The following is a 27,474-nucleotide window of genomic DNA, read 5'->3' as shown; positions in this document are numbered from 1 at the left end:
AATATTTAAAAAAATCCTAACAAAGCTACTTATTCAATTTTACTTCTGTGAACAGACAATGCAGCCTGTCCCTTAGTTTCTACAGGTTAAATTATTCCTTTTGTGAGTAAATTGCCTTTTTCCAGCTTTCATCTTGTTAAACTGATTTTTCCAATTAGCAATGAGTTACTCCCCACTCTAGCTATTTCTGGCATCAGAAAAAAAAATAAAATGTTGTACTCCTAGATATCTCAACATCTCTATTTTGCTTTAGGTTCAGATGCTTCTTCACTTCAGTATTATAAAAATAGTACTTTTATTTTAAGAATTAAGCATATAAATAAATTTCAGTTTCTTGTTTGCTTGTTCATAAGTTGTCTGGTAAGTGGAATTAGGTTCCCTTTACAAAAACAGCAAACAGTTCTATTTCGTGCAAGTTATTTTCTTACATTTTATGACAGGCTTTAGCATATATGTTCATGGATCTTCCTGTGTTTAATTGGTAATTCCCTTCTTTTGCACTGGGAATCAAGCATATCTAGCTGTTGTTATGCACATGCAGCAGGAAGAGATTCCTTCCAGGTTCTCTTGAATAAAGGAAGTTAATCATCTTTGTCCTTAGACAACGCTTTTCCTACTTCTCTTTTTTTTTTTTTTTTGTTGTGTCCTATAAAAATATCCTCTATTTGGACTCAAAGACTAATAAAACATGTCCTTTTCTTTCAGGTTAAATGCCTATCTATGAACAGTGGTTAGGCTGTTTACCTTGTTTTTATGTTTTGATTTCCAAAAGCAAGCCAAACGTGTTTGCCAAATGGTTATCAAAATCAGTGAATCATGCAGCACAGTGCAAGATTAGCCAGGAAATTTATTTTTCTTTTATCTCGTTTAATGATGTTTTTGTCTTTTTGTAAGCAAAACTTATCGGGGCATCTAGTGACATTTAACCATAACATAGCACCACAACAGAAGAAAAGCAAATCTTGCGGAGTTGGAGGTGTCTTTTTTTAGCCAGAGTTAGGAAAAGTTTTGGGTTTTTGTTTGTTTGTTTTTCTTTGATATTACTGACAGAAAATAGCACATTCCTCTTCAGAATATCATTTGTATTAATAAAGTGGAAAAAAATACTCTTTTAGTGAGTGGACACCTTTGTCTTCCTTTTGTCAGGGACATTGTGTTTTACAGAAAACACAGGGAGGACAGAAAGTCAGGAAAAGAGAGGCAGAGAGTGATAGCATAGGGGCCGATTTAAAGAAACAAAGTGCTTTTGCCTTGTGTGATTGAGATGTGGGCATAAACATCCTTGTGGAGTGTCCTTAGTTCGGAAAAGCATCTTTTTTTTCCATGCTATGTTCCCAACAAGTTTTCAAGTGCAGAAAAGACTTGTAAACAATGTGGGTTTTGAGCCTGGAAGGGGGATCCCAACCAAAACTATTGAAGAACAACTGCTCTCTCTGTTACGGGTTTTCCTTAGCAGTTTTTCAGGGTCAGTATCCTGTTGAGGACTGTTGTAAAATCACCATGTGTTGGAAAGCCAACTGTTGTGGTCCTCAACCCTTTTTTTTTTTTCTCTTCTCCTTTACTCTCAGGGTGGTGAGGCACTGGCACAAGTTGCCCAGAGAAGCTGTGGATGCCCCATCCCTGGAGGTGTTCAAGGCCAGGCTGGATGGGGCCTTGGGCAACCTGGTCTGGTGGGAGGTGTCCCTGCCCATGGCAGGGGGGCTGGAACTGGGTGATCTTTAAGGTCCCTTTCAACCAAAACCATTATAGAATTCTATCTTCATGGTTTTGATAGATAAATTGAAATGCAAATTCTTCTGATCTATAGAGAAACATCTCCTGTACGGGCGCCCAGCAGTGCTGTACCGCACAAAGTACAATATCTTGCACCACCATGACTTCGAAAGTGGCTACAGTGAAACATTCCTGATGCCTCTCTGGACATCCTACACAATTTCTAAACAGGTCTGTGCTCTCTTTGCTCTTGCAACTTGTTTAAAATATTCTTTGGAAGTCTGTTTGTTATCTGTATTCTTGAAATTATAAAATAATCCTTCCTCAAGTAGATTTTCCCACTAGAAATTATTCCAAATACCACTGAAAATAATGTTCCTTTTCCTTTTCTGTCTTTCTATCTCCTCGTTCCTTTTATATCTTCCTTTATGACAAAAGAGTTGTAAAGCAGAATGTTTGAATATTGCTTTTCTTGATTTCATTTTCTAAGTTTTTTTTTTCTCAATGGGGATTTGTTTTCCCAACTTATTTTAATCAGCTACTTCATTTGGATTACTTCTCATGGTGATTTCTGTTACCTGAAGGGAGGAACTGCCCTCCTAATAGAGGAACAAGGCTTGGTTTTATGGCCAGGGCGCATCATTGTTCTCCACACAATGCCTTCAATCTCATCTGTAGACTATAAGAAATCATTTTCTTTTAGCTATAAGTCCTGGAGTTACCTTTCTTGTCACTTCTGCATGCGATTTTCAATGCAGGCGGAGGTATCTGGTGTCCCGGAGCACCTGGCCAGCTGCGTGAGGCCCGACCTCCGCATTTCTCCAGGAAACAGCCAGAGCTGCCTGGCCTACAGAGGTGACAAACAGCTCTCCTACGGCTTCCTCTTCCCTCCTCGTAAGTTCAAATAGCACGTCTACAGAATTTAAGCACTCAAAGGTCACTTTTATGCATCACTGTTTATTTATTTATTTATTTATTTAAACCTAGAGATTTTGTAATTTTCTGTTTTGTTAGAGAAAACCTTAGGTATGAATAAAACACCTCCAGATGTGAAGGGACTAGGGTTTTTCTGTTTGTTTTATTTTTGAGATTGTCGGGAAAGCACATAGGTAGGAGTTGGTCTGCTTTCCCTGCTTCCCGGGGTGATTCCTTCCTCCATGATGCCTTTTCCTCAAACTACCTGATTTGCACCAGTATCACACATGGGATGGATATATTATTCTTGCTGTGCGTCTTCAGGACCAAGGGCTCAGTGCCACAAGTTGCCATCATGGCTGTGGCTTCTCACCTTCATGAGGCTGGAGAGATACTCCAAACTGGTGCTCAGCTTCATGCACAAAAACAATGAAATGTTCCACTTTGGTTAATAAAAATAAAGGTGAAGGAAGAATTACAGAGTAGGAGCACAGTCTTTAAAAGTTGGCCCTTTAATGTCAGTGGACATATACTGACTTATATGAGCTGGGAATCTAGTTAGTTTGTAATTTTGACTTCAAACAACAGAAGGATAAATTTATTTAATTTATAAATCCATATTAGACTGCTGCATACTGTAAAATAAATAAATAATTAAAATCTACCATCCCACAGAAACAGTGCTAGTAGAAAAGCTGTGTGAAAGTGTGTCCTGAATTCTCCTGGTGCAGTTACATTTGTTCAGTCTCAGATAAACAGCCTTTCGAATTTAGGAAATGTTTGTGGGACACAACTTTACAGTCTCACAGTTGTGAATTTCATTGCTCTGCCTTCCTCATTCAGTGGCTAAAATATTTAAGAATGGATTACTGATGTGGAATTACTGGTGCAGGAGGCTTGCTCAGACCTAGAAGATAATCCCACAGTCCTCTATCTACGAATTGTGTGTCTGTTTTGTGAAAGCACGCAGAGCCGTTCTGACTTCTGTTTCAGTGACAGTATTCCTTTTGATTACTCTCTGAAACCACTTTTGAAAATGTTTTTATATTCTTTGAATTCTGACATTTCATCTCATTAGTATTTTTCTGTTTTCAGAATTAAGTTCCTCTGCAGAAGCAAAATATGATGCTTTTCTAATAACAAATATCATTCCAATGTATCCTGCCTTCAAAAGTAAGTGAAATTTCCACAGCTTTACTTCTTTTTTTTTTTCCCAAGATTGTAATAGTTAAAAAAAAAAAAAAAAAGTCTGCACTATGGAATGATTTGATGGGAGAAGTTTAAAACATAAATCCAGTTACCTGCAGCCAACAGATAATACATGTGGGAAGCTGTATAGTTCTACGTTTAGGCAGACCAACTACCACAAGAAATGCTTATGGTTTAAGAAAGGTTTATTTTCTTTGGTGCTGGGCTGAGATAATAGCACAGACATGGGGATTTCTGTAGTTCAGCAATTTTGCTGAAGTGCCCAAGTAACTCAGTTTGTACAAAACCATTCAGATTTTCTTACTTGTAGCCCCAGTTAATGCAGAATGTACTCAGACAACGTGTTTTCACTTCTCAATTGGGGCAGTCTGGGAGCGTACACTTAGCATGTTGTAGTTAAGGGACAAGTGGCATCTGGATCACTTTTGATTTTTCTATCCCTACCCTTAGAGGTAGACCAAGAATGTTTACTACCTTTAAAGAAAAAGGAAGAGGAAACCAATTTATGGAAAATGAGGAATGATTTAAAACCAGCTGAAATTTTCAGCCCTGCAAGGATAGAGTATTAACGTTCCTTTTGTCTGCACATCTCTTTTCTCTCTAGTGTTGCCAAGAGGTAGAAAACCATCAGGCTATTCTGGTGGCATTTTTGGCTTGGCAGGAATTGGGAAGCCTTGGAAGAATCTCAAGAGCCTGTTCTTGCGAGATTTCCAATGCAGATTTTAGGCCAGGGAGGTTTGGATAAACATCAAAGCCTATGGGAGGCTTTTTATTTTTAACCAAAGAAGAGTGCTTTTAACTGAAAAACCTCTGAGTAGGAACAAGTGGTAATGTTTGCTGGAAATCTGAGCAAAGGCACTTAACTGATTACAGAGTGCAAAATTATTGGGGATTTCCCACTCTCAAATCACTTCATAAAAATGCTTTTTATGCTAATGTTAGTCTAAGCAAATTATGTGAGATGCTAATCACAGGAGAACCTACCACCAGCAGCTCATTTTATCTAGTGGCCTCCAAAAGCAGGTGAAGGATCCCCTGAGAACAAATGCGGTAACTTATATAATTCCTGGGGAATTGTGTGTTAATAATACCTGTGTGCAGGTTGCAGGGCAGGGAGCTCAGACCACTCTTTATATAGAGCTTTTTCACAACAGAGGGAATATGGGGTGGCAGTTTTATTCTGTGCTGGTTTTGGTGGCAGTGCTGGCTGCAGAGTCCCTCTTCTCTGTGTTTTTTTTTTTTTTTTTTTTAATTCTGTGTTTCCCCCCAGCAGGGGCAATAATACTGTATCCATCTTTTCTGTAGTGAGTCTGGCTTAAGCAGTTCCCACTTTGCTGGAGCTGCAGGATCATGCCCTTGGGCTGTCCCCCCATTCCACTGGCGTTGTTGTCTATGTGGCTGCAGTGGGAAACCAACCAGGGAACTGATTCAGCTGGAAAACTCAGAGAAAAAGCTTTCTTTTGGGGCTATTTTGATGGTTAGGGCTGAGGCAGCGGAGGAGCGAGCAGCTGGAGGAGTGGGACAGCCAAGTGGCTACCGCAGCTGAGGTTCCTGTTAGACCGTTGCTTGTGGGTGCCTCTGCACCAGCCTGAGCAGGGAGCTCGTGTGGCACTGAATAGTCTCAGGCCAAAGCGTGCTGGATTTTCCTGAGGCCGGTGCTGCTGTCAGTTCTGGGGAACCATGGACTTAAAAGGCTTGCCTGGCAAGGCAAAGGTTAACCTTATACAAGTTTGAGATGCTTTGTTTGCACACGCTTCTGTTAGTGTTAAAATAAAAAGAAAAAAAAAAAAAGAAGGAAAACAATGATGTAACTGGAGATCCCAGTGTGTGTCCTATCTCTGTAAACATCTTACCTTGTTAAGGTTGAGAAGGTTGTGGTGGGAGAAAGTGTCACATTCTTCCCAAAAGTTGTGGTGAAAATTCCCTGCTAGGCAAGCCTCTGATTTAATGAAATGCCATAATTTGGTCATCCTAGCCTGCACCTAATTTTGAAGTTAGACTTTTTGTATCCGAGGAGAATTTAACAGAAATAATATGACCTTTGTATTTCCCTGTCATTTAAAGTGTTTGGTTTTTGCTTTTAATCACGGTGCTATTTCCTTTTCAGAACTTTAAAAAAAAAAAAAAAAAAAAAAAAGACAAAGGAAATGTTTACAGGGACATCAAAAGTGTGTGAATAGCTGTTTCTACTACTGGTGAAGGAACAGCAAGCTCTCTGTGCAATGTCTAGGGCGATGCCAGCCTTAGAATGGTACTGTGCATTTCCTTTATCACTAGCTGGGGAAAAAATCAACAGAGAACAAATACATCTGAATAGGCTTTATTGACCAAAACTGAATGAAGCTGCAGTAAATCTGTAAAGCTTAGTCTTTGATTTCCCCTACCATTGTGTGATGTCATCCAATGGATTTTTATTTTAAAAAATATATGTGTTTAAAATCTTGGCATGTTTTGGCTTATCCAAATGTTAGAGGTGTGTTTCTGTTTTTTGTTCCCCCCACAGAGGTATGGAACTATTTCCAAAGGGTTTTGGTGAAGAGATACGCCACTGAACGGAACGGAGTCAATGTTATAAGTGGACCAATCTTTGACTATGACTATGACGGTCTACATGACACACCTGACAAAATCAAACAGTAAGAGTTTACATTTAAAGTGGTTTGCAGTTTTTTCTCTTACTTATGACTTCATTTTAAACAATTCATTCTTTCCACATTGCTTGATTTTTGGGGAGGAGATGTAAATTCCTGGCTCTTTCTAAAAACGATTGCTCATTAAGACTGAGTGCCCTTGTAGGTAGGACAGGGATAAAAACAAGGAAACGGCAATTCAGCACGTTGCTCTTCACCTTGACTTTGGAATGAAGTGTTTATTCATCGTTGAGATTAAGAAGATTTATGTTCCTAATCTGTTTTCTCTAAAATTCTCTAGAACTTAAGAGTTGGCAGCTGGGTACCAGAGCATACCATAGTGTTATTGAGTTAGATACTTAAGTCTTTTGTTAATTCAGTAAAGCTTTCTCTCTATTTCCCTGAACTGAAGAAGCCTTTCAGAATTGCCATGTGGTCTTTCTGTGGCACACTATCAAAACATGAGCTAACTGAAATGCTCGTTTTCACATAGAGCTCAGGAATCACACACATGTCAACAAAGTACATGTTTCCTCACACATAGGGAAGGAAAGACCACACTGTTTGTGTAATCCTTCCAAACAGATTAGTCCTTTGTGTATAAATGTTTGCTTTACTTCCCCAGGTTTGTGGAAGGCAGTGCCATCCCTGTTCCTACTCATTACTATGCCATCATAACCAGCTGCTTAGATTTCACTCAGCCAGCTGACAAGTGTGATGGACCACTCTCCGTTCTCTCGTACATTCTTCCCCACCGGCCTGACAATGATGAGAGCTGCAATGTAAGTTCTGCTGCCTTGCTATAGCCCAACAGTGAGTAGTCCCTGGGAAATATGAAACCCCATTCTTGTTAGATGCTAGTGCTCACTGACGTCTTAAATGAAAGCACGGGGTAGTGACTCAGTTAAGTGTCATGTTCAACTCACTAGACAAGAGCACTCCTCCATGACAAATAGAGGTATCAGAGAAAACGTGGAACTACTACTGAACCTAAAATTGTCTGGAAGAACTGACATACAGTAGGTTGGCAGTAAACAACCTGTGGGCTTCTGTATTTTGGCAGACACTCTCAGAGTAACCTCAGAGCAGGTTGGGAAGGGCTGTGTGCGTAGATGTATTGTCCTGGCAGCCAGCCTGATGTTTTTATGGAGGTCTATTTCCATACGCAGGTACAATATAATCTGTCTACTGTGGCAGTCTGGGTGCATCAGACAGCATGATTACATCCAACCCACACAGTGTTAAAACTATACACTAAAACCTGCTGAAGGTGGAGTGCCAGCGGCTCTTGTTGTTTCTAGCCCATGTCCTGATTCCAGGGAAAAGTTTGGCTTCTCTTTACCAGAGAACAGAGGTGACTAGACACCCTCCTTGTTCCTTTCCTATCATCTTTTATGATGAAAAATCTTACAGTGTAGAAATCTTGGTGAGGTACAAAGGCTTCAGTTTGGTCAGAGCTGCAGAAAGCAACACAAATGCTCTGTAGCTGATTGTGTAGCAGGAGAGCCAGTTGGGTCCCCACGGGCTCCGGCGCTCTGCAAGGACAGCAGTGCTCCCAGGCAGCTGTATTTAGACTTGTCCTTCCGCCTGAACTTGTTCTCCCATTACACAGCTGTGCGGATTCCTGCACACAGACGCCTCACTATAGGCTGCCAGGAGTCTGTTTCCTGAATGAACGCATTAATGTTATGAATTTTGTATTGGCACAAAAAGTTAAGACTCCTATTCCAGCTACAAGCAGAAATAGTCATTCCAACTCTGTACACAATTCACCTGGAACACTGTTTCTTTCTCATTCATCAAACATCGCCTGCTTTCAGGTCACTCTTTTCAAAACCACGCTTTTGGAGCAGTACCCCTCTCTCTTGAGCAGTTCTGGCTTCCTTCTGTTTAGACTCTTAGCTGCTTTGGGCAGAGATGTCTTCTACCAGAAGGCTCAGAAAGTCCTACATATATTTCATTGTGCCTTTTTTTTTTTTTTTTTTTTTCTGGATTGCCTTCATCTGAATCAAGGTCTAGTTGGTGATCTAGAAGTTACTGTCTGGCAGTTATCAGTCCTTGTATTTATGCCCATATGTGATATTTTTTCTTCCCTATATTGTGTGTCATTGTGCTTTTAAGCTGCTAGAATCTTTTTTTTTTTTTTTTTTTTTTATGAAATGCGTAGAATAATGGCCTTTTTTACTCTTTGATTTCCTGTATTCCAACTCAGGCTTCTTTTCTCCATAGGTCATGCTACCTATTGTATTTGTATTTACTGTTCTGGGTGCAATGGCAGCGCTTCTAAAAGGTCATTAGCGGATATTGCTCTGTGCTTGACATAGTAAAGAAGCACTCCAAAAATATTTAAATTTAGCTCTTGAGTGAAAATTTGGTTAGGCAAAATTTTGTCATTCTAATAGAGTTTCAGTCTTACTTTTGCACATGGTATTCCATCTGATTTATTCAAAGAAGTCACTGTGTAAAACCTCACGTAGTTCATGGATGAAGTGCATGGGATAATATAAGAATTTTCCCTTAACCTCTCCACAGCTTTCTCTTAAGATGTGAAGAAATATTAGCTTTCCCCTGCTCTGCTCTTGTTGCACACACTTTCTTCACATGGCCGTTGGAGAACACCACTACTCCTCTCATTAGAATTTGTTCCATCTCCAAACTATGTTTATTCATGGTGAGGTTATACCCATTTCTTCTTGTGTCAACATTTTTCTATGGCTTAAATAGCCCTTCACTGGTCTTCTTTGGGATTTACCCCTGCTGATGATTTATGACGATTCTCAAGGCATATACTCTTCTCTATTCATGGGTGACTCAGGATCTTTTTTGCTCTTCTTGTAAGAGAGAATGATCATTTCAGTAGCCTTCCTGTGTATATGTTCCAGTCTGATTTTTTTTTTTGGAACATGAATGAGATAAAGTATTCCAGCTGAGATCTCGAAATGGAAATGTTTTTCTTTCTACTTTGCACAACTCCTCTGATACTATCTAAGATTTTATTTTTCCATAGATGTATTATGATGATGGTTCACAATATCCTGTAATAAACCAGCACATCCAGAACCAATTCTTCTATCTGTTGTTTCACATGAAAAACTCCCGGGGTAACAGAAATTCTTGCCACCAATGTGGATAACCCAGTTTCACACCATACCAGGCATTCCCCCATCTGCATCCTGCAGTATGGCATTCCAGTCTTCCTCTGCATTGACAAGAGCTTCCAATTGTTTTTTAGTAGCACGCTAATGATCTTGGCACAAAAAACCTGTATGAAAATATTAAATAAAATCTTCCAAGATCAAAGCTGGAGGAACTGCTGGAAGCTTCCTACAGGCCCCTATTTCCTTTTCAGCAGAACCTTTAAATTCCTCTTTCAATGAGCAAGTTCCTCAACCACCTGTCCACACTCTGGGCATCTTTAGCTTTCCAGCTAACAACTTGATATTCAGAGAGATGCATATCACAGCAGTTCTTTTATCTAGAACATCTGGCATCTTTTCAAATGGATTTCAGGTTAGCTTTATATTTTATTGTATGTCTCTACTTATCTCCATGTTCTTAATAGTTTTTTTTTCCTTCTAAGACCTACTGTAGTACTGAGGTGAGACTAACAAGCACAGGTGGAGAAAACTGTATCCTTTTCAATGTGCACACTTCATTTGTTGTTCTACAGTAATACAATACCATGTTAGCTGATCACTGTGCTTAGAATCCTTGCTGTTGGACCTGTCATTTCATGGGCCAGTTATGAAATGCAAGAAATAAAAATTGACCAGTTTTTGACATAAAATCAGACCAGTTGACTGATCTTCTAAGCTCATGCAAATGCTGTGTTCCTGGACTTGGTTTAAAACCATTCTCACAATCCTGTGATTTATTCATATTGCATTTCTTTTGTGAACTCTTAGGACTTGTCCTCATATATGAAAGACTGACCTTTGACGCAATGGGATTTTCCTCTGAGCTCTGTCAAATGCAGGTTTCCTGTGCAGGAGGAAGGTTTGATGACAAGAGAAACGTCACAGTGATTGCATTTGACTTCGCTGAGGCCAATTTACAGACCAGCAATGTGATCGGTTTAACTGGGGATTTCCTGTGGCCACATGATGCCACACAGTGTTCCTGGAGCATGGTGTCACAGGCTGTGGAGAATGTTCCCTTCTTTCCCTTTTAATCTGCATCTCTGTTTTCATGCTCCAGACATGGTTTGGGGCCTCAGATTGCTACCAGCATGTAGAGGAAAGTGGTTTTGGAGCTGAAAAGCTTCAAAATAGACGAGTGTTGACTGGGTCATGGATGTTTGCTTAAGAGCAGCTGGTTGTGACTTAACTGGTACTTCATGTTCTCTCTGTGCAAATGATCAGGCTTACCCGCCTGGCCTTTACAGAGTGACCCACAGCCTGGTCTGTGGTACATCTACTGCTTTGGGTAGGTTCTGGCATGACTGGCTTAGTCTTTATTGGCGGGAGGATTGTTTTGAAGGAGAACCTCCTCTGAGACAGTCAGAGACTTATTTCAGGAACAAGCCCAGAAAGAAGAATTTTATCAGCAAGATTTCCAGGTACACAGGGTCCAAATACCCCATGGTACAACCTCTCCATTTCTAGTGTGTGTCCCCAGCTGTGGTACAGACGCACCAGCCTGCGAGGCCAGAGGGGGAAAAGTCCTGTTTGCTCAGTGCTTTTCCCATGTCTGCTCACCACCAAGCAGTCCCCAGGGTTGGCTGGGACATGTCACGGAGCTGGTTCAACTCAAACAGCCTATAACTGCAGGGTTTTGCAGGGCTGGTTTTTCTGATTTTTTTTTTTTTTTTTTTTTTTAGTGAGCTAAATTAGGTTGTGGATGGCTCCAACACATGCTGGAGCTGGCACAAGGTGTGCAGTAGGGAGCTGGTGCGGTGGCTCCCTGCGTCTCTTGGAGCAGTTCCCTAAGGGAGATTACACCCACGCAACCCAACCCCGTCACTCTGGCAGCAATACCTTCCTGATTGTTTTTCATATTGGGAAATGATTAGTGAAAGTTTTTGTTTGTTTGTTTTTTCCTATCATGAATAATATGTATGTTTTAATAACAGGAATTTACAGCTTCCAACGTAAGCCAAAGTCCTAACTATGTAATAAATCATAAAGGTGTACTAACAGTAAGGTGGAAGGATTAAAATAGTACTGCGTTAGATGATGGTCAGATGAGAATATATTTAGGGGGAGGGTTCAAAGGTAAGCAGCCTAGAGTTTGGGCTTTGGTGATGCAGAACAACTGATCGATATGGAGCTCCTTCTGTGATATAAAAAATTATGGGGCGACTTTCTTAAAGAATACGGCTGTTCTTCTGAAACACCTGCAACACGGGAGCAGCTTTTCCCAGATTACTGTGGTCCTTGTCTCCCTCTGTCCTAAATGGTTCCCAGAATAAAACTTCATCTTTCATGTGAAGTTTCAAATGTTTTCTTTGAACTCATTTACCTGAGTTGTTCTTGAATAGGTTGCAGAGATTGTTCAAATGGACCTGATGTTTAGAAAATTTACCTTTCCTTTCAGAGTTGATTTGTGACATAGCATGTTATAAACTCTTTTTTTTTTTTTTTTTTTTCCATCTCAGAGCATGGAGGATGAATCAAAGTGGGTTGAAGATCTTCTTAAGATGCACACTGCACGTGTGCGTGACATCGAGCAGCTCACAAGTTTGGACTTCTTCCGAAAGACCAGTCGCAGCTACACAGAAATCCTCTCCCTAAAGACATACCTGCATACGTTTGAAAGTGAAATTTAGCTTTCTAACCTTACTCAGTGCATCCTTTTATCAACTGGTGTATATTTTTATATTGTTTTTATATTTATTAATTTGAAACCAGGACATTAAAAATATTAGTATTTTAATCCTGTATCAAATCTTAAATATTAAACCCTTGTGTCATTTGTTTTGTTTCTCTAATGTTTAATATAGGTATGTCTCTTGGTTTATTTAGTAGCGCTTGTAATACTGCAGCTTAAGTCCTTACTCCAAGCTTTTAAGTGGTGCTGCAGAATTTGATACGTGAATCAAGGAAATATTAATTTCCCATGCTCCTTTACCACACTTGTAGTCCTGTACTTTGTATCAAAATACTGAACATGTAAAATTACATTCATTTACTGTTGACTATGTGTCAGACATATTTAAACCCTATAGACAAATAGCATCTTAAATATAATAAAACCACACATTCAGTTTTTTTAATGTCTTTTGATTTCCTTTCACAGGGACATTCAGAGGGACTTGTTAACAGCTGAGTGCTGCCAGATCTTTCACATTCACCCTTCTCAAGAGCTTAGGTTTTCTGGTAAGAGTAATGACAGGAGCCCAGGTGCCCTGCCCCAGTAGTCAGCAGTGAGAACATAAAGCAGACATCTGCAGTAGTAATTACTGGTTAGGTTTTGCTGTAGGGGCAGAGCTGGAAGAGGAGGTAGGTTGGTGTCACAAGCTCACCAGGAGTACCCCACACTTGGGGCCACTTGGCCGTGCTCTGGGGCTGTGGGGAGGGCATGAGCTAACAACATCCATCCGCTGTTATCCATCGGGCTGTGTCACATCCCTCCTCCCCCACTGCTGGCTGGGGCTGGTTCCTGGGAATCCCTTCTCTGTAGTTCGCTGTTTTTGCTTCAAAGGAAGCTGAGATAAGTTCAGTGTGGAAGGAGGTGACGTTGCCAAAAGCCCAGCAATGGGCTGTTAACTAGGAGAAGAAAGTCTGATTTTCTGTGTCTAATTCTAATGGTCAGAATGTGCAGAGTTTTCCCCTAATCTGAGACTGATTCCAAGTCCTACTGCCAACCCCCATTCCCAAAGGAACCTTCTTGGCCTGATTGCACACATGTAACTTCTGGTAATGTGTCCCCTATACAGTGCATGTGATTTACATCCATCTACTGGTCAAGCAGGCCAAGTCTTTGTTGGTTACTTCTGTGCAGATGCAGTCTCATAATCATGGCAAGCCCATAACACGTCACTGATGGCACAATCCCAAGCTAATGGAAAAGGTGCTGTTTTTTACTGATATTTTAGATAAGGCCTGATTGGGCTTGGACAGTTTTTATACAAAGCGTATGGTATGTGTATGGTTGTGTAGTTAGAAGATGTAAAAGGTAAATTATTGTTTAGAATGCTTGTTGAGGAATTTGGAAAAACAATGAAGGCTGAACCAACTGGTGACTTTATTACAAAGCCATCATTTGGGTTTGCAGAGTTATCTCTCTATCCCAAAGTGGTTTGAATCTGTTTTCTCTTTGAGGGCTGGCTGCAAATGTAGGAGGAAAGTGTGAAGGGGTGGAAAACATCTCAGTCATGTACACAAATGAGTAGTCAGGTCTCTTAAGTAAAATTAATCTGTCACAATTTTAGCAATTTATATCCTTGTTGCATCCATCTAATAGAAAGTAGTAAACCAGAATTAGTCATGTTAACACAGATGATTTATCATCACAATATTTTAGTTCTTCTGACCAGTAGGATGAAGTCTTATTATTCTAGGTGCCAAATTCTGTTTAAATTAGAAGAGCACAAAATACGAGTGCTTTAAAATCCCCCCAAAATGTTAGGATGGAAATTCTGAAAACTACGCAGAGCTTTGGGAAACATCCTATTCTTGCAACTTAAAAATTGTCTCTTGTGGTTGTCTGGTAGCACAGAAATATTTTTCTGTAAGCTTTTGGCAGGGCTTCCTGCCATGATAAACTTTACATTCTTACATCTGCTACAAAGGGTATTTCCTCTGGATTTAAAAGTCTTCAGTTAAGTCTTAACTTCTCCAACACTGACTTTAGCAATGCGATTGTTCATAAACTAAACCCAAGACCACCACTACTGTGTTGCTTTGACATTCATCAGTTGCTTTTTTTTTAATTTGTTTTTCTTAGTACAGTTTCAAGGAGTAGTTCCTTTATTTTCTCTCAGAATAAGATGATATTTATATCAACAGAACATTTAAGCTCTGAAAGATATTTTCTTCATGTGTTTAGACAAATTTGCTTTTGAAATACAGTTACTGATGTTTGTTGGGGGAGATGGTTTAACTTTATCTTAGTTTCACTAAAGAATGATTAGTGTGTAGGCAAGTGTGATTTTTTTTTTTTCTCAGTTGCTTGCTGTGAGAATAAATACTGGGAATTTCTGCTCTACTTACTTCTCTTCAGCCCTTGGCCCCATGCTGCTGTATGGTATTGCTGTTTTCTTTTACCATGCTGGCAGAAGTAGCTGTTCTGGGGTATGTTTGTGGTGACCTCTGTGAATTGCATGTTCTTTTTTTCTTGTTGAAAGATGTCTTATCAACAAAAAAGCTCCAGTGCAAAGCTAAGGCCTTGTAAATCCCCCTAAGCAATACAGGCTCTGTAGGAACAACAGACTTTTTAAAGCAAACTTGTAATTTCCCTTTCGTATTCATCGGGGCGAATGTTAGCTGAGGGCAGCGTGTAGGAAGGAACCCCTCTGCTTTCCGTTCATGTTTGAGCATTCTGAAAATCTGAAATAGTGTTTGCTTCTGTTGCATATTTCCTTTCTTGATATTACTTTGGTTTCTGGAAGAGGTCCGCTGAGGAGAACAAGCACTGAATTTGTCTGTCAGGCAAACACCAGTTTTGAGGGTTTGGGTAATTACTGTTTGCAATTGGTGATGTAAATGTGGGGCTTGTTTAATGAGTTAGAGGCAGTTCAGTTGAGCAATTGTCAAGGCAACAAAAGCCGTAGGTGTTCTGCACACCTAACAAAGTTCTTTTGCTCTGGGAAAAATCCTCCGGAGGTAGTTATGCAACTGGAATATCCCTGCTAAGGGAAACTGTTACTTTTTTTAACCCCTTTTTCACAATCACATACCAGAACGGAATTAAAATCAATAGTAGATAAGCACTGAAAGCAGGTCAAGTAACCTGACCAAAGGTAAGGTATGGTTAAGATGGCAAAACTGTAGGAAAGGACACTATCCTGTACTCGCAGAGCTGACATAATTACCACTGATGATTATTAATTATTATTCTGTCCTGGTCAGCTAACAGTTTGATTAGGTATATACTCATTGGTTACTGCTACTTCTCTGTTCTTCATTCCCAGCCTTTAGTCCTTTTGTGGTGTTAGGTGCAGCGTTAAACCATTTCTGCACTCGCTTGGATGTTGACAGTTTTGGTAATGGAAGATCTGTTTGTACAACGTTATAAAGCACTTTCAGCTCAAGGAATGAGAAAAATGTAAAAATAAAACTATTAGGTCTGTGTCATCTTGTGAAGATTTGCCAGTATTCACAGGGATATTGTACGAGTAAAGTTAAACACCCGTGTTTAATTGGCCAGTGTCACTGTGTCCCTGGGGGCTGCTACAAAGCAAGCCTGTTCCCAGCTTCTCAGTGCTTTATGTGCAAACAGTTGGTCCACTGCAGGTAGTGAAGATTTTAACAAATGAAGGAAGGCCAGAAAAACATCAGCAGCGATAGAGATCTTCCTAAAGATAGGAAGTTGCCCATTTCAGGAGACAGAAGATGCAGAAGGTCCAGGAGATGCTGGCAGAAGGGAATGGGGGCTGGAGAAGATTTATTTGGAAGGTCTCCAAAGTCCCTGTTCCTTCCCTCTGCATCCAGCCTCTTCTGATAGACCAGTTCTTCATGTACAACAGATGAAATAGTTCCCTACTTTTTCTGCACAGAGCCAGAAAACAGAAAGCTTTTCAGGAAAGTTGAAGGAGTTCCCCTCTGAAGTTGTCGCTGGTTGCAGGAGCAGCACGTGAATTCTGGCAGGGTTGGGGCCTATGCAGTGAGGACAGAGTGCAAGATCTGGCCTAAAAGACACAAATTTGTAGCAGCTGAAGCTGATGTTGCAGTGATCCTTCATTTAAGTCTCACATCCACCCCAAATGTCTTTAACTTTACATTTGCATTGCAGGGCAGTTCTGCTTAGCTCAGCTGCTCTGTGGGGGAGATGGAGGAGACACTGCTCATGGTGTTAAGCAGCATGAGAAAAGTCCTTTTTGTGACTCTAGTTTCCACGTCCCTTGCTGCAGTCCCACACAGCCGTTGCACTTGACCCGAGCCACACAGTACATTCAATGCTAATAAGAGTATTCTCTGGTCAGGACAGACCTGCCAGCAAATGATTAGTACCAAGTTAACTGTACATCTTCCAAGTGGGGCCATACGCGTCTGAAATGTTTAAAGTTCATCCCTTGTTCAAGACAGGAGAAAAAAAAAAAAGACACTTTAAACATTGTGGAAAAATACCTAATCTCGTTTCTTTACACTTGTTGTGTAAATATAAGATAAGAGCACTATTCCCAAGGTTACCGCAAACAGCCCATCACTACAGAGTACAAACTAACATTTACTAAAATGTATGTTGACACAAAAAGCAGCATTGCTGCAGTCAACTGCAGTAAATGAAACCACAGCTTTCTTTTGCTTTTACAAATCAAAAGTTTGGGATGTAACCTCCTCAGACCGGCCTTCACAAATTAAGATCTCTACCCTGCTACTAGCATCTACAGAATGTGCATTGTTGTTCTGGAGCCTTACTTTGTCCCACTGTTTAATAAATGCAGTAGGGAAAGGCAGGCGGAGGTCACCCTGGTTTCATCTGCAGGTTTCACCATGGAGAGGAGATCAACAGGCAAAGAAGTCAGTAATCGTGGATTAGCACAGCTGTAACTGATTGACCCTAAAACTGGAATTTACTAGAAAAGAGGTGGGATTATTTGTTATCATAAACCCTCAATAGAAGAGGAGGAAATCCTTTGCAGGGGATGTTTTCCTGAGAAGTTTTCTGTTTCCTCTGCCGAAAGTAGGGGACTATTTCATCTGTTGTATGTGAAGAATTGATCTATGAGAAGATGCAGGGGGAACAAAGGTTTTATAGATCTGCCAAATAAATCTTCTCCAGTCCCTGTTCCCTTCAGCATCTCCTGGACCTTCAAAATGTTCTGCATCTTCTGTCTCCTGAAGTGTGCAACTTCCTATCTTATCTCTTTATTTATCACTACTATTTTTTTTTCCTGGCCTTCCTGTTTTCTTCCAGTTTTGATCTGTTCACTGTCTCCAAACAGCTCTGGTATTAGCCTAGCCAGTGCAATTTCTGTGCATATGCATCTCTCTGCTGAATGGGGTTGTTGCCATCTTGTAGCTTCTAATTCTGTCAGGTCTTGCACACTCCTGCAAGAGGAAATGATGTGGATATATCTCCAGTTTCTCCTATAGTACAATTAAACCCACAGGACCAGCTTTTGCAGGTGAAAACCCTCTTCAGAGTGTTTTTGGAAGTGACTTCTGCCTGTGTATGTAGCTTTGCAAAGAGGCATTTAATGTCATTGAGGGTAGGACATCAACCAGAAGTTCTCCACACAGGCCTTAACCAACTAGTCAGTTACTAACAACTGAGAAAAGACTGATTTTCTATGAATAATGTAAATATTTTCTCCTCTGGGAATGTGAATTTTGAGTTCAGTCCAGCTAAGTCAGAGGCTGGGAACTGTCTCAGCATTGACTTCAGTGGGAATTGTCAGACCATCTCCTCCACTCATCCACCCCTTTTCGTCTGACAAATTCCCTAGGATGGTGTGATGGCTGTAGTTTCACATGCCCTCTTCCTGATACATATTGTCATTTGTGCTTTTGGTCCTTTCTGTATTGATAGCTGGCTGTTGGGATGTGTTTTGGGGTGCGTGGGTGTGGTGTTGTGGGGAATTTCAGAGTCAACAGCAACTGCACTGTTCTCTTCTCCTCTATCATGCAACCACACGAACAGTTCTTCCTGCCCCTCTCACTTTGTCAGATGCTCCACTGCCCCTCTCACTTTATCAGATGCTCCACTGCCTTGACCACGAATGACTCCCCACGTCCAAGGATCTCCGGGTGAATTCATGGTCTGTAGTGCACTCTCTGGCTGCACTTGAAAGATCTAGAGAAAAGGAGAGCATAAATGGGGACACGAGGAAATGGCCTCACGTTGCACCAAAAGAGGTTTAGGTTGGGTATCAGGAAGAACAACTTCGTGGAAAGGGTGGCTAGGTGCTGGAACAGGCTGCCCTGGAAAGTGGTGGAGTCACTGTCCCTGGAAGCATATAAAAGACATGGGGTTGTGATGGTTAGCAACGTGGTTTAGTGGTGGATTTGGTAGTGTCAGGCTGATGGTTGGACGTGATTATCTTAAGAATCTTTTCCTATGTAAATAATTTTATGAAACAGGTCACAGATGGTGTTCTGTCTTCTGGCATGCTGTATCTAATCTGCGTGGGCTGCAGGCTGGTCAGATGTTAGTCCTTTCCCACTTTCCCCTTTCTCTTTTCCAGAGATTGTCCACTAGCATAAAACCTTTGATTTCAAAGTTTCTCCTTAATGGTAACACCAGAAGAAATTTTTGCTGCCTTAGAGATATAAGGCCTGACATTTTTTTAGTGTTTCTTTTATGGCAATAAAGAAGTCTGTAGAAAAATAGTTCCTTTTGTTCATTTATTTTGTTGAAGAAGAAAACCATTATGTGTAGCATGCTCAGCTGGCCTAGCAGGCATCCAGTCTGAACTAAGGATGCAACTCCATGGCTTTCCTCTTCCATGCTTCATGATCTTATTTCTAGCTTTTCTCAGAAGGTTTCCATATGCATTCATGAAACCTGGGAGCCCCCCGGTGGTCAAAATCATGAGCTATTCTGGTGGTTACCCCAAATCTGATGTAGTTCTTAATCCAGTTTTAAACTTAATTCTTGGAGTAATCATTGAGAAAAGATTCAATCAGTTGAAAAAATAGAAGTCTGGATGGTTTCCTGGTTCTTTGGAGATGACCTTGTTACACCTCACTCCTCTTGGTCCTTATTTGACGCTGTCTGCATCTTTTTCCCAAGACTGGGAGATTGCCTGTTATTTTGTCTTTCTTCCCTACATGCTTCTCCCCCCCCCCCCCCGTATGCTGTCCTGCATAGGACATCTAGCCAGCTTCTCATCAAAAATCTGTCTGACGATGTTCCAGTTGTGCACTGAATAATGTAGTTGACGTATATTCCATGCTTATTGTCTCATTGTCTTCCAAATTGGAAATGTATGTGATTCAGAAAGCTTTGGTGTGCTTAGTTTTCATGTTGCTCTGAAGTTGGAGAAAATGTTCTGTGATTCCTTGGGGAATTATTTTGTTGTTTTTGTCCAGTCCCCCGGGAAGAGTTTTCCTTCATGGGAAATTGCATGTTTTTAAAAAGTGTTTCATAGTACAAGATAAGCAAAAGTGTCAGCTACCTGGAGCAGGTTTACAAGGGAGGAGGAAAAGGTGAGGTGATAGTGGGGAAGGGAGAGAGGAGCAATAGCCCCTTTGATTTTCCCTTTAGCAGCTCTGATGCTGTATGTTCTTCCCTGATGTATAGCCAAAGAGGGTAACAGCTATACAGGTGGGCTGACACCCACAACATCACGGCTGTTTGTGCTCTGCATCCTAGATCCTAGGATGGTCCCATGGAGATGCTGGAGTCACTACACAGAGCGACTTGCAGAGAAAGGCCTAGAACCTCATCTCTTCCCAGTACTCTCCCTGCCCTGTAACAGTGAAAGGCAGATGGGTATTTATGAGTAAATACTTCAAGGATTGTCATTTGTAATGTTATATTACAGCACCTACCATGAAGGTTTGAAGCTTCTAGCCTGTAGTACAGTTACAGCATTTGACGGTATTGGGGAGAATGAAAAATCTCACTCAAAATTTCAGCACCAAGTAGGACCTGAGTAGGTTTTGCAAGGCTAGCCTAGGACAGGGTGGAGTTTGGAGCTTTGTTTGTACCATAAGCGTTATCTGATAAAGAAAGAAGTATCCGAAACTCAACAGCCTTAGTCTGCACTTCTGAATTTCACCCCAAAGGGTGCACAGGTACTTCTAGAGGTAAGGCTCTTTCAGACCACTGCACTCCAACTCAACATTGAAGGCAACTGGTCTAGGAAACTGCTAGTAAGAACTGCAACAAGCTGGAGCTCCAGTGGTGTTAAGCTGTTGACTTCATTGCCCTCAACTAGAAGCTAGATCCAGAACAGTAATGATAAAAAATAAAAAATGACAAGCCTAAATGTGTTCATGATCAGATTTTATCTTCTTATCCCTTTTGTGTCAACATCATTCTTATCTTAACAAGCTCTCCTTCCTTTCTGGTATTTAAATAACCCGCCCACTCCCTACCAAAATGTGTTTTTTTAAGCTGCAAGCACACCTCTTCTGAATAAAACATGAAAATGTTGCAATTGATTCCTGGAAATGAGGCTTGTTTAATTTTTGTATTTATTTTATGGATTTGGATTTATGAGGTCACATGCCTGTATTTTATGCCTTGGGTACCTTTGCTTAATTCTAGTTTTAGTCATAGAAAAGATTATATTTCCTTTCTCTTAATTAAATGTACACCAGTAAATAAAGCTTGCACAAATAATCCTTCTCCAGCAGCCACTTAGTCCATCCCCACATAACTTAGTGCTGTTATTTGCCTGAGGGTATATTCCTGTGGGACTTTATGGAACGGCTTAACAAGTCACCACCTCCAGCAGAAGGTTAAATTTCCTGGCATTGCAGAAGTGGACTGTGTGATGTTCCTGGGCTCTGGACATGGACTCTTTCAGCTGCACTGAGTTGGGTGAAGAAATCACTGCCTCCTCTCCCTGCAAGGGTTAGTCTTTCCTCCGTGCCTGCAGAATTGCTTCCCACTAACCCACTCCAGTTGGAGTTACAGATGATTTCACTGAGCAGTTTAAAAACTGGAGAGAGACCTGTTCATGGGACTCGTTTTACTTGGAAATAGGTTATGAAGCAACACAGAAAATGCCTAGTTAGATAATCAAAAAGAGCGGTAATTAGCGATGGAGGGGCTGAGGGACTATAGATACTTTCATCTTGAACAACTGGAAATAGGAGAAATTCCTTATTCCTTCACAGCCCTTGTCTGTTTCCAACACAAAGCAGCCTGATTATTTTAAATCACCTTTACTAATGGGTCAAACTAATCCGGTTACCCATGTTGATGTGGGCTTGTTCTGCAGCACTATGAGGCAGCTGAGCCTGCAAAACAAGTCATTACTACCCAAAGGTTTTGTGGCTGTTCCACCTCATCTTCCAGTGGCCTTGTGCTGGTTCCAGTCCTCATTTTATTGAGCCTTGCTCAATCCAGATCATTAAACATGATGAAAATTAAGTTTGCTTTAGACTAAGTGATCTTCTTGCCAGTTCAGAGGGCTGGTGTGGTGCATCTCACTGAGGAGGCTGGGGACAGACATTGTCTTCTGCAAGCTCTCAGCTCAGCCCATCTCCTGGCACTTCGTACTGGGGCTGCTCCCAAAAGCAGTAACTGGGGGCTCAACCATGAGGGCTGTCACCTGCTAACGAAGTAAACTTCTGTTGCCGTTCATGACAAGTGAAAATGAGTATGTCTGTAGAGTATATCCAGATATCAAACCATCTCCTCAGCTGCAGTGGGGCAGAGTTGAGCAGTTCCCACTTTTTCTTGCTATTCTTTCTTCGAACACTGTCCTTCGAGAGTTTCAGGTGAAAGCATGAGGACTTTTGAGAAGTCATTATCTGGCAGAGTTTTAAGGTAGTTGCCCTACTACCTGTTTGCTCAAGTGGACACACTACTTGACTTCTAATGTTGCTGGCAGTTTCCATTGACTCCAGGGGGATTCACTCCTTGTTCACAAGCCCTGGAAATAGGGCTCTGGCTTTGTTGAGCTCCCTGTCCAGCAAAGCATTTCAGGAACTGTCTAGGTCCAGGTACGTGTCAGTGTTTGAAGCAGCTGCTGGGAATGCTCTGTGAGTGAAAAACATATTCCTTTTCAGAGTGCCAAGGTATTTCTGGCCTGGTAACGAGATCAGGCCGTTTGTGTGAGCTCCTCCCTTCCACAGCCTTTGTGTCTGTAGCCCTATTTCAACCAATATTACTGCTGGGTGAAGGCCTGAAAAATCAGGGTTCAACAAGTGTTATAAATATGAGAGACAGGCCACCCAGAGATCTCCTTGAGGAGAGGATCGCTGCAAATTGGCATGCATAAACTGGTGGATCACTGACCTATTTGCCAGGAGATGCAAACGCTGTGGGTATGTTTTGGCTTCTACATGCTCGTGTGTCCTGTACGTACCACTGTTCTGAAGGGAAGCCACCACCCATGGGGAGAGGTGGGGCTGACGAGATGAAGTTTCAGCCAGTTCCACTGTACCAGACAGCATTCATGGAAAATCCCTATTACAGCACCTTATTCTTGCCTGCACAAATGTTCCCTGCAGTGTGTTCTTGCTGCACTTTGAGCAATCCCAGGGCTGGTGTTTAACCACTCACTGGCAGTCTGTTCCTCTTCCCCACAGGGCTCCTTGTGGGATTTTTTCCTGCACCGTTATCCTCACCGTTTCACAGCTTGTTTCCAGCTGAAGAGCCTCTCGCTGCACTGTCCCAAGCCCATTTTAGTTATTTCTCTCTGTTGACTGTCTTACCTTTCAGTATTCAGCATTTTTGCAGGGCTGCAAGAACAAGAGGAATAGTTTCTGCAGTACCTCACTGCAAGCATCAGTGTATGTAGGATCTTCTTCTGCAAGCTGTGCTTAACATTTGAATGAAAAAACTCCTATTATTATGAGATTCATCCGTGCTTCCTTTGATACCCTCTATTTGCTATATGGAAAGCAGCATTTCCCTCTGAAAGGTGCTTAATATCTTCCAGTCTCTCGCCCTGGCTTTATACTGAATTATCTTCAGATCCCAACTCTACGCTGTGAATTATTTTTCGTCCTCCCTGACCAGGTGGAGCACTGCCAAGCCATTGACTAACCACATTTATTGAGGGAGCAAGAGGATTAGTTTTACATTGTGTCCTATATGTGGTCAAAACCTGGGATTCTCCTGGTTACCCAATCTGCACAAATTAGTAAATTTATAGGTGTAAAACAGTTCCAAGAAGTTCCTTCCCAACCAAGAGGAATTTCAGTGTGCCAGACCTTTCTAGGAAAGACGAATGTTTCGTCCTGCACAACATATTTTATTGCTAGAATAGATGAATACGAACTGTTACAGCAAAGTAAATTGAATTACATTAAATAACAGTTACTTCTCTTTGGCCTGGCTTGTTATCCAACACCCTGGAGTCTCGAAGGCTGGCTAAGAAAAGGAGAACTGGTATTGTTGCTCCTCTGATACTGCTTATTTCCGGGGAAGTCTTCTACAACTTAGTGAGGGGTTTGGGAGGGGTGGTACAATGGGAAACACTGCCAATGGTGCACCCAAAATAATTCAATTTCTGGGAGTCCCATCTGTTCTGAGCGTGCCAGAGCCGCCGGCACAGCACCCCTGGCCATCCCAGGGTCCCAGAGCAGATGCATGGATGAGCACAGCACATCTGCTGTCTCCTGGGACCACAGCTAGATGCAGAGCATCTCAAAGCCAGGGCTCGGAGCAGCGACCATGTCTTTGGTGTGGAAGCTGCCCAGACAAACTCCCCAGCTGGAAAAAGAAGAGGCACTGCAGGAAACATGGCCTCAGGGTAGCTCAAGTCAAATGAAAATTAAAAAGCTGTGTTTTTCTAGATAAAGTAGGATGCCAGCAAAGAAGAAAACTCTTCTCAGTGTCTCCACTCTTTTCTACCTCTTTTGTAGAGACACTTACCCCTTTGCAGCACAACTCCTGGGTGAAATACTGAGCAATTGTACCTGGGTACAGTGGATAGGTGTTACCATGAGAATGTCATGGCTTTCAAAACATGCCTGTTATTGGACTGTGGGTTTGATCAGCCACATCAAATCTACGTCAGGGTGTAATCCATCAGGATACATCAGTGTGTGCTCATATCACAGTCATATACTTAAATTGGTTTAATTTTTGAGGGCACTTGAGCATGTAAAGTGTTTTTCTACGACAGGTTTTGCTCTGGGGGAGAAGTGCATTGGGGTGTTGGAAAAAATATTTATGAACTGCAAATCCTTTCATATCTTTTGGCTTGTCTGCCTCCCCTTCTGTAAAGCAGAGTAATCCTCTCACGTACTTTTTTTTGCTAGTGTTGTGAGGATAAGACAGTGTTACACTGCACTTTCTAAGTGTAATATGCTGTGTCCTGGTGCAGTCCCAGTGCTGATACCAGATTTGACGAACCTCCACTTAAGGGTAATTGTCGTTATCTTGGTAACAGGGGGCTTTGTGTTAAAACACGTTTGGTCTCTTACACCATGAATTACAGGATCGAACTTTTCTACGCAGTGACACCAGCTGTGACTATGATACATGTTCCCTTTGGAAAGAAATCACAGTTTCCAGTTTTCCATGTCTGTCTAACCATGTCCTTGGCACATCACTCAATCATTACTCCTAGTTCCTAACCTGTACTAAAAATAATGCAGATTGATTTTCCAGAAATGGTAACGTATGGTTGCAAACAACCTTGAGCTTTATAAGAAAGTATTATGTGTGTCATCTGCAAATTACATGTATAAATTTACTTGTCCATTGCATTTCTGTATTACTTCTGCATGCTGGAATAGTAATTGTTTGCTCCATTAGCTTGAGTTTATTCCAAAATTTATGGTCTGGGGAGTTTCTTGTTTGTTATTTTCTTGTTTTTAAGTATTATGAACTGTGGTAAATTCTTATATTCATTGTTTACAAAAAAAAAAAAAAAAAAAGCTTATAAAAGAAAACAATCCCATATCTCGAAGTTTGTCTGCAAAATAGCAGTGATTAAAAGCCGTTATATAAGGGCTTAGTATTTCACGTCCTACCAGGTAGTGAGCTTTCAGTAAGAAAACAAACAAAGCAATCTCTGTCTGCTTATGAGATATTTGGTATTATAAATTATCAAACAATGTAAAAAATACCTTTTATTTTGGTTAGATAAAATTCCTTGGCCTGAGGTTGTCCGGGAAGTTGAGAAATGTGTTTCTGGAAAGTTTTGGAGGAAGAGAGAAAAGGGAAAGTAGGTTTTGACATTTTGGCTACTATCTTAACATGAGCTGGTGACTACTCTGTACTGTTTGTGCTGGTGCTGGTTTTAGCTTACAAACTTAAAGACTTAATAAAGTATCTGATTAACTATCCTAAAAACAAACACTTAACATGCAAATTCCTTTCAAATTCAGTGCTTTTTTTTCTTTGTATTTTTATGTAGTACACACATGTCAATTGATGTCAATGATCTTTAAATGTTGAATTAAAATAACTTCTTACAGTGAAATAAGGGGTAAGATACATGTGTAACAGGCAGAAGGACTGAAAAAAATTAAACGTGCAGAATGCCAAGTAGTATCCAGGCAAAAGATATCAATGTCACACTAGTACCTCTTCACAGATCCCTTACCTTTTTTTTTTACACATACAAGCACAGTCTTTTTTTTATTTTTTGACTCGTGTTAAATCTGTTCAAACACATCAGTAAAGATAATGTTTAAAAAGAACAAGATGAAGAGATGAAGTCAAAACATGAAAAATCAAGTAGCAGCTCTTTATTTTCTTTTATTTTTATTTTTTATTTTTTATTTTTTATTTTTATTTTTAATTTTTATTTTTCTTGGCAGGGAGGCTCAAATCAAGTTCAATATTTTCTGGGGTTAAAAGATGAAATCAGAACCAAAATCCATAAACTTTTTTTTTTAAAAAACTCTTAATAAAGCAAGTTTCCCATCTTAAATTTTCTTAAGCAATGCAAGACATAATTTAAGGTGTTCAATTTGCATTGAGCAGTGCTCCTTGAAATAGCTGCCAGAGTGAGGGATAATTGCAATAGGACTTAAATCTGGGAGCATGTCTGCAGAGTATCCAATGGGATCCCCAACCATTTTGCTCCCCCATCTCCTTGCATTTTGCAGGGAAGTGCCATTACAGTCAGATCAGCAAAGGAAGAGGGTGAGATGAGAGCACTCACAGATGAGGCTGGTCATCAAATAACCTGAGATAGAGAAAAAAAAATCCCAAGAAATGAGGGAAGCCCCTGTGGTGGTCCCTTCCAGCAGGATTGCTCCTTGAAGCAACGCAGAGGTTACAAATAAAAGCTTGGTGAACTTTCTCTATTTCTTTTCCTCGCATAGATATTTGCAGTTAATTTCGATGGGTAATTCTACCACACTTTGGGAATCCCATCTCATATACCAAAAAAAAAAAAAAAGAGGTCTTGAACCTGACTTGTTTGAAATCCCCAGCTGCCAGCTGGGATTGCCCGAGGGCATTTTGGTGACCAAGAGGCAGGACAGGAGCTGCAGCTCCTCTAAATGTGGCAGAATCAGGTAGCAAAGCCCTGTTTGGCAGAAACTTGTCTGTGGTTGAATTTCTTCCTTTTCTGAATACCCCTTTGGTTGTTCATCTCTTTTATTTTTCTTTTATTTCGTTTTCTTTTTTGTTCCTGGGGAGAATGGGCCACAAAAATATTGTTTTATGGTTTCCGTTAAGCCTCGTGGAAGGGGGCAGTACTTGTTTTTTGGTTTGGGGTTTTTCTTTTTCTCTTCTGAGTAACATTAAATGCCAAAGCCTGTCTGGAGAGGTGGAATCACAGCATTGGACTAAGAGCCCTGAGTTTCTTGTCCAGGTTTGAGCCTTGGCTCCAGTCGATGTTGACTGTGAGACGAGCAGGAGATACCCAGCTCCGGGAGGTCTGTGCCTCTTCCTGAGAGCGAGCAGGTCCAGACACGGGAGGAGCTTGCAACTGCAGAGCCAGACATTACTGGAAGAGAAATTACCAGACGAAAGTTTAAAGGAAACTCGGGATTAAATTAAGAGGGTTTGTAAACAAACTCTCTCCTGTTCATGGTGTCCTTACAGACAGGTCTGTAAAGCTTGGCCCAGCCACCTCTAAGCAGCATCTCCAGTAGCTGCCAGCATCCCCTTCCCCTCTGAGCATCTCCTCCAGCTTTCTGCTCCCCCTTGGCCAAAGGAGGGACGTTCCCTCTGCTCCCTGCATCCTCCCCTCTGACACTTTTCTCCCCTTCCCAGGATTTTTGGGGAAGACGCCATCTCCCTTCCCCACAGACGACTCCGCCTGACCCAGAGCGCGGCGGCCAGGACAAGGCAAGCTGGTGGCATTTCCTCT

General features: G+C 41.2%; 1 protein-coding gene across 1 annotated transcript in view; it reads left to right on the top strand.

Moving 5' to 3' along the window:
* ENPP2 (ectonucleotide pyrophosphatase/phosphodiesterase 2) overlaps nt 1-12,676 on the top strand; it is a 71,750-nt gene extending 59,074 nt beyond the window's left edge. Inside the window, 6 exon segments of the mRNA XM_048071290.2 lie at nt 1,808-1,944; nt 2,472-2,607; nt 3,724-3,801; nt 6,341-6,473; nt 7,093-7,249; nt 12,064-12,676. Of these exon segments, the coding sequence (XP_047927247.1) occupies nt 1,808-1,944; nt 2,472-2,607; nt 3,724-3,801; nt 6,341-6,473; nt 7,093-7,249; nt 12,064-12,234 (812 nt within the window). The 3' untranslated portion in view covers nt 12,235-12,676.
* Nucleotides 12,677-27,474: the final 14,798 nt, after the last annotated feature.

The sequence above is a fragment of the Anser cygnoides genome, chromosome 2 (genome assembly GCF_040182565.1).
Source record: "Anser cygnoides isolate HZ-2024a breed goose chromosome 2, Taihu_goose_T2T_genome, whole genome shotgun sequence".
Lineage (NCBI taxonomy): Eukaryota > Metazoa > Chordata > Aves > Anseriformes > Anatidae > Anser > Anser cygnoides.
Note: the sequence above shows the minus strand (reverse complement) of the source record. Positions and strands in the feature narration are given on the sequence as shown.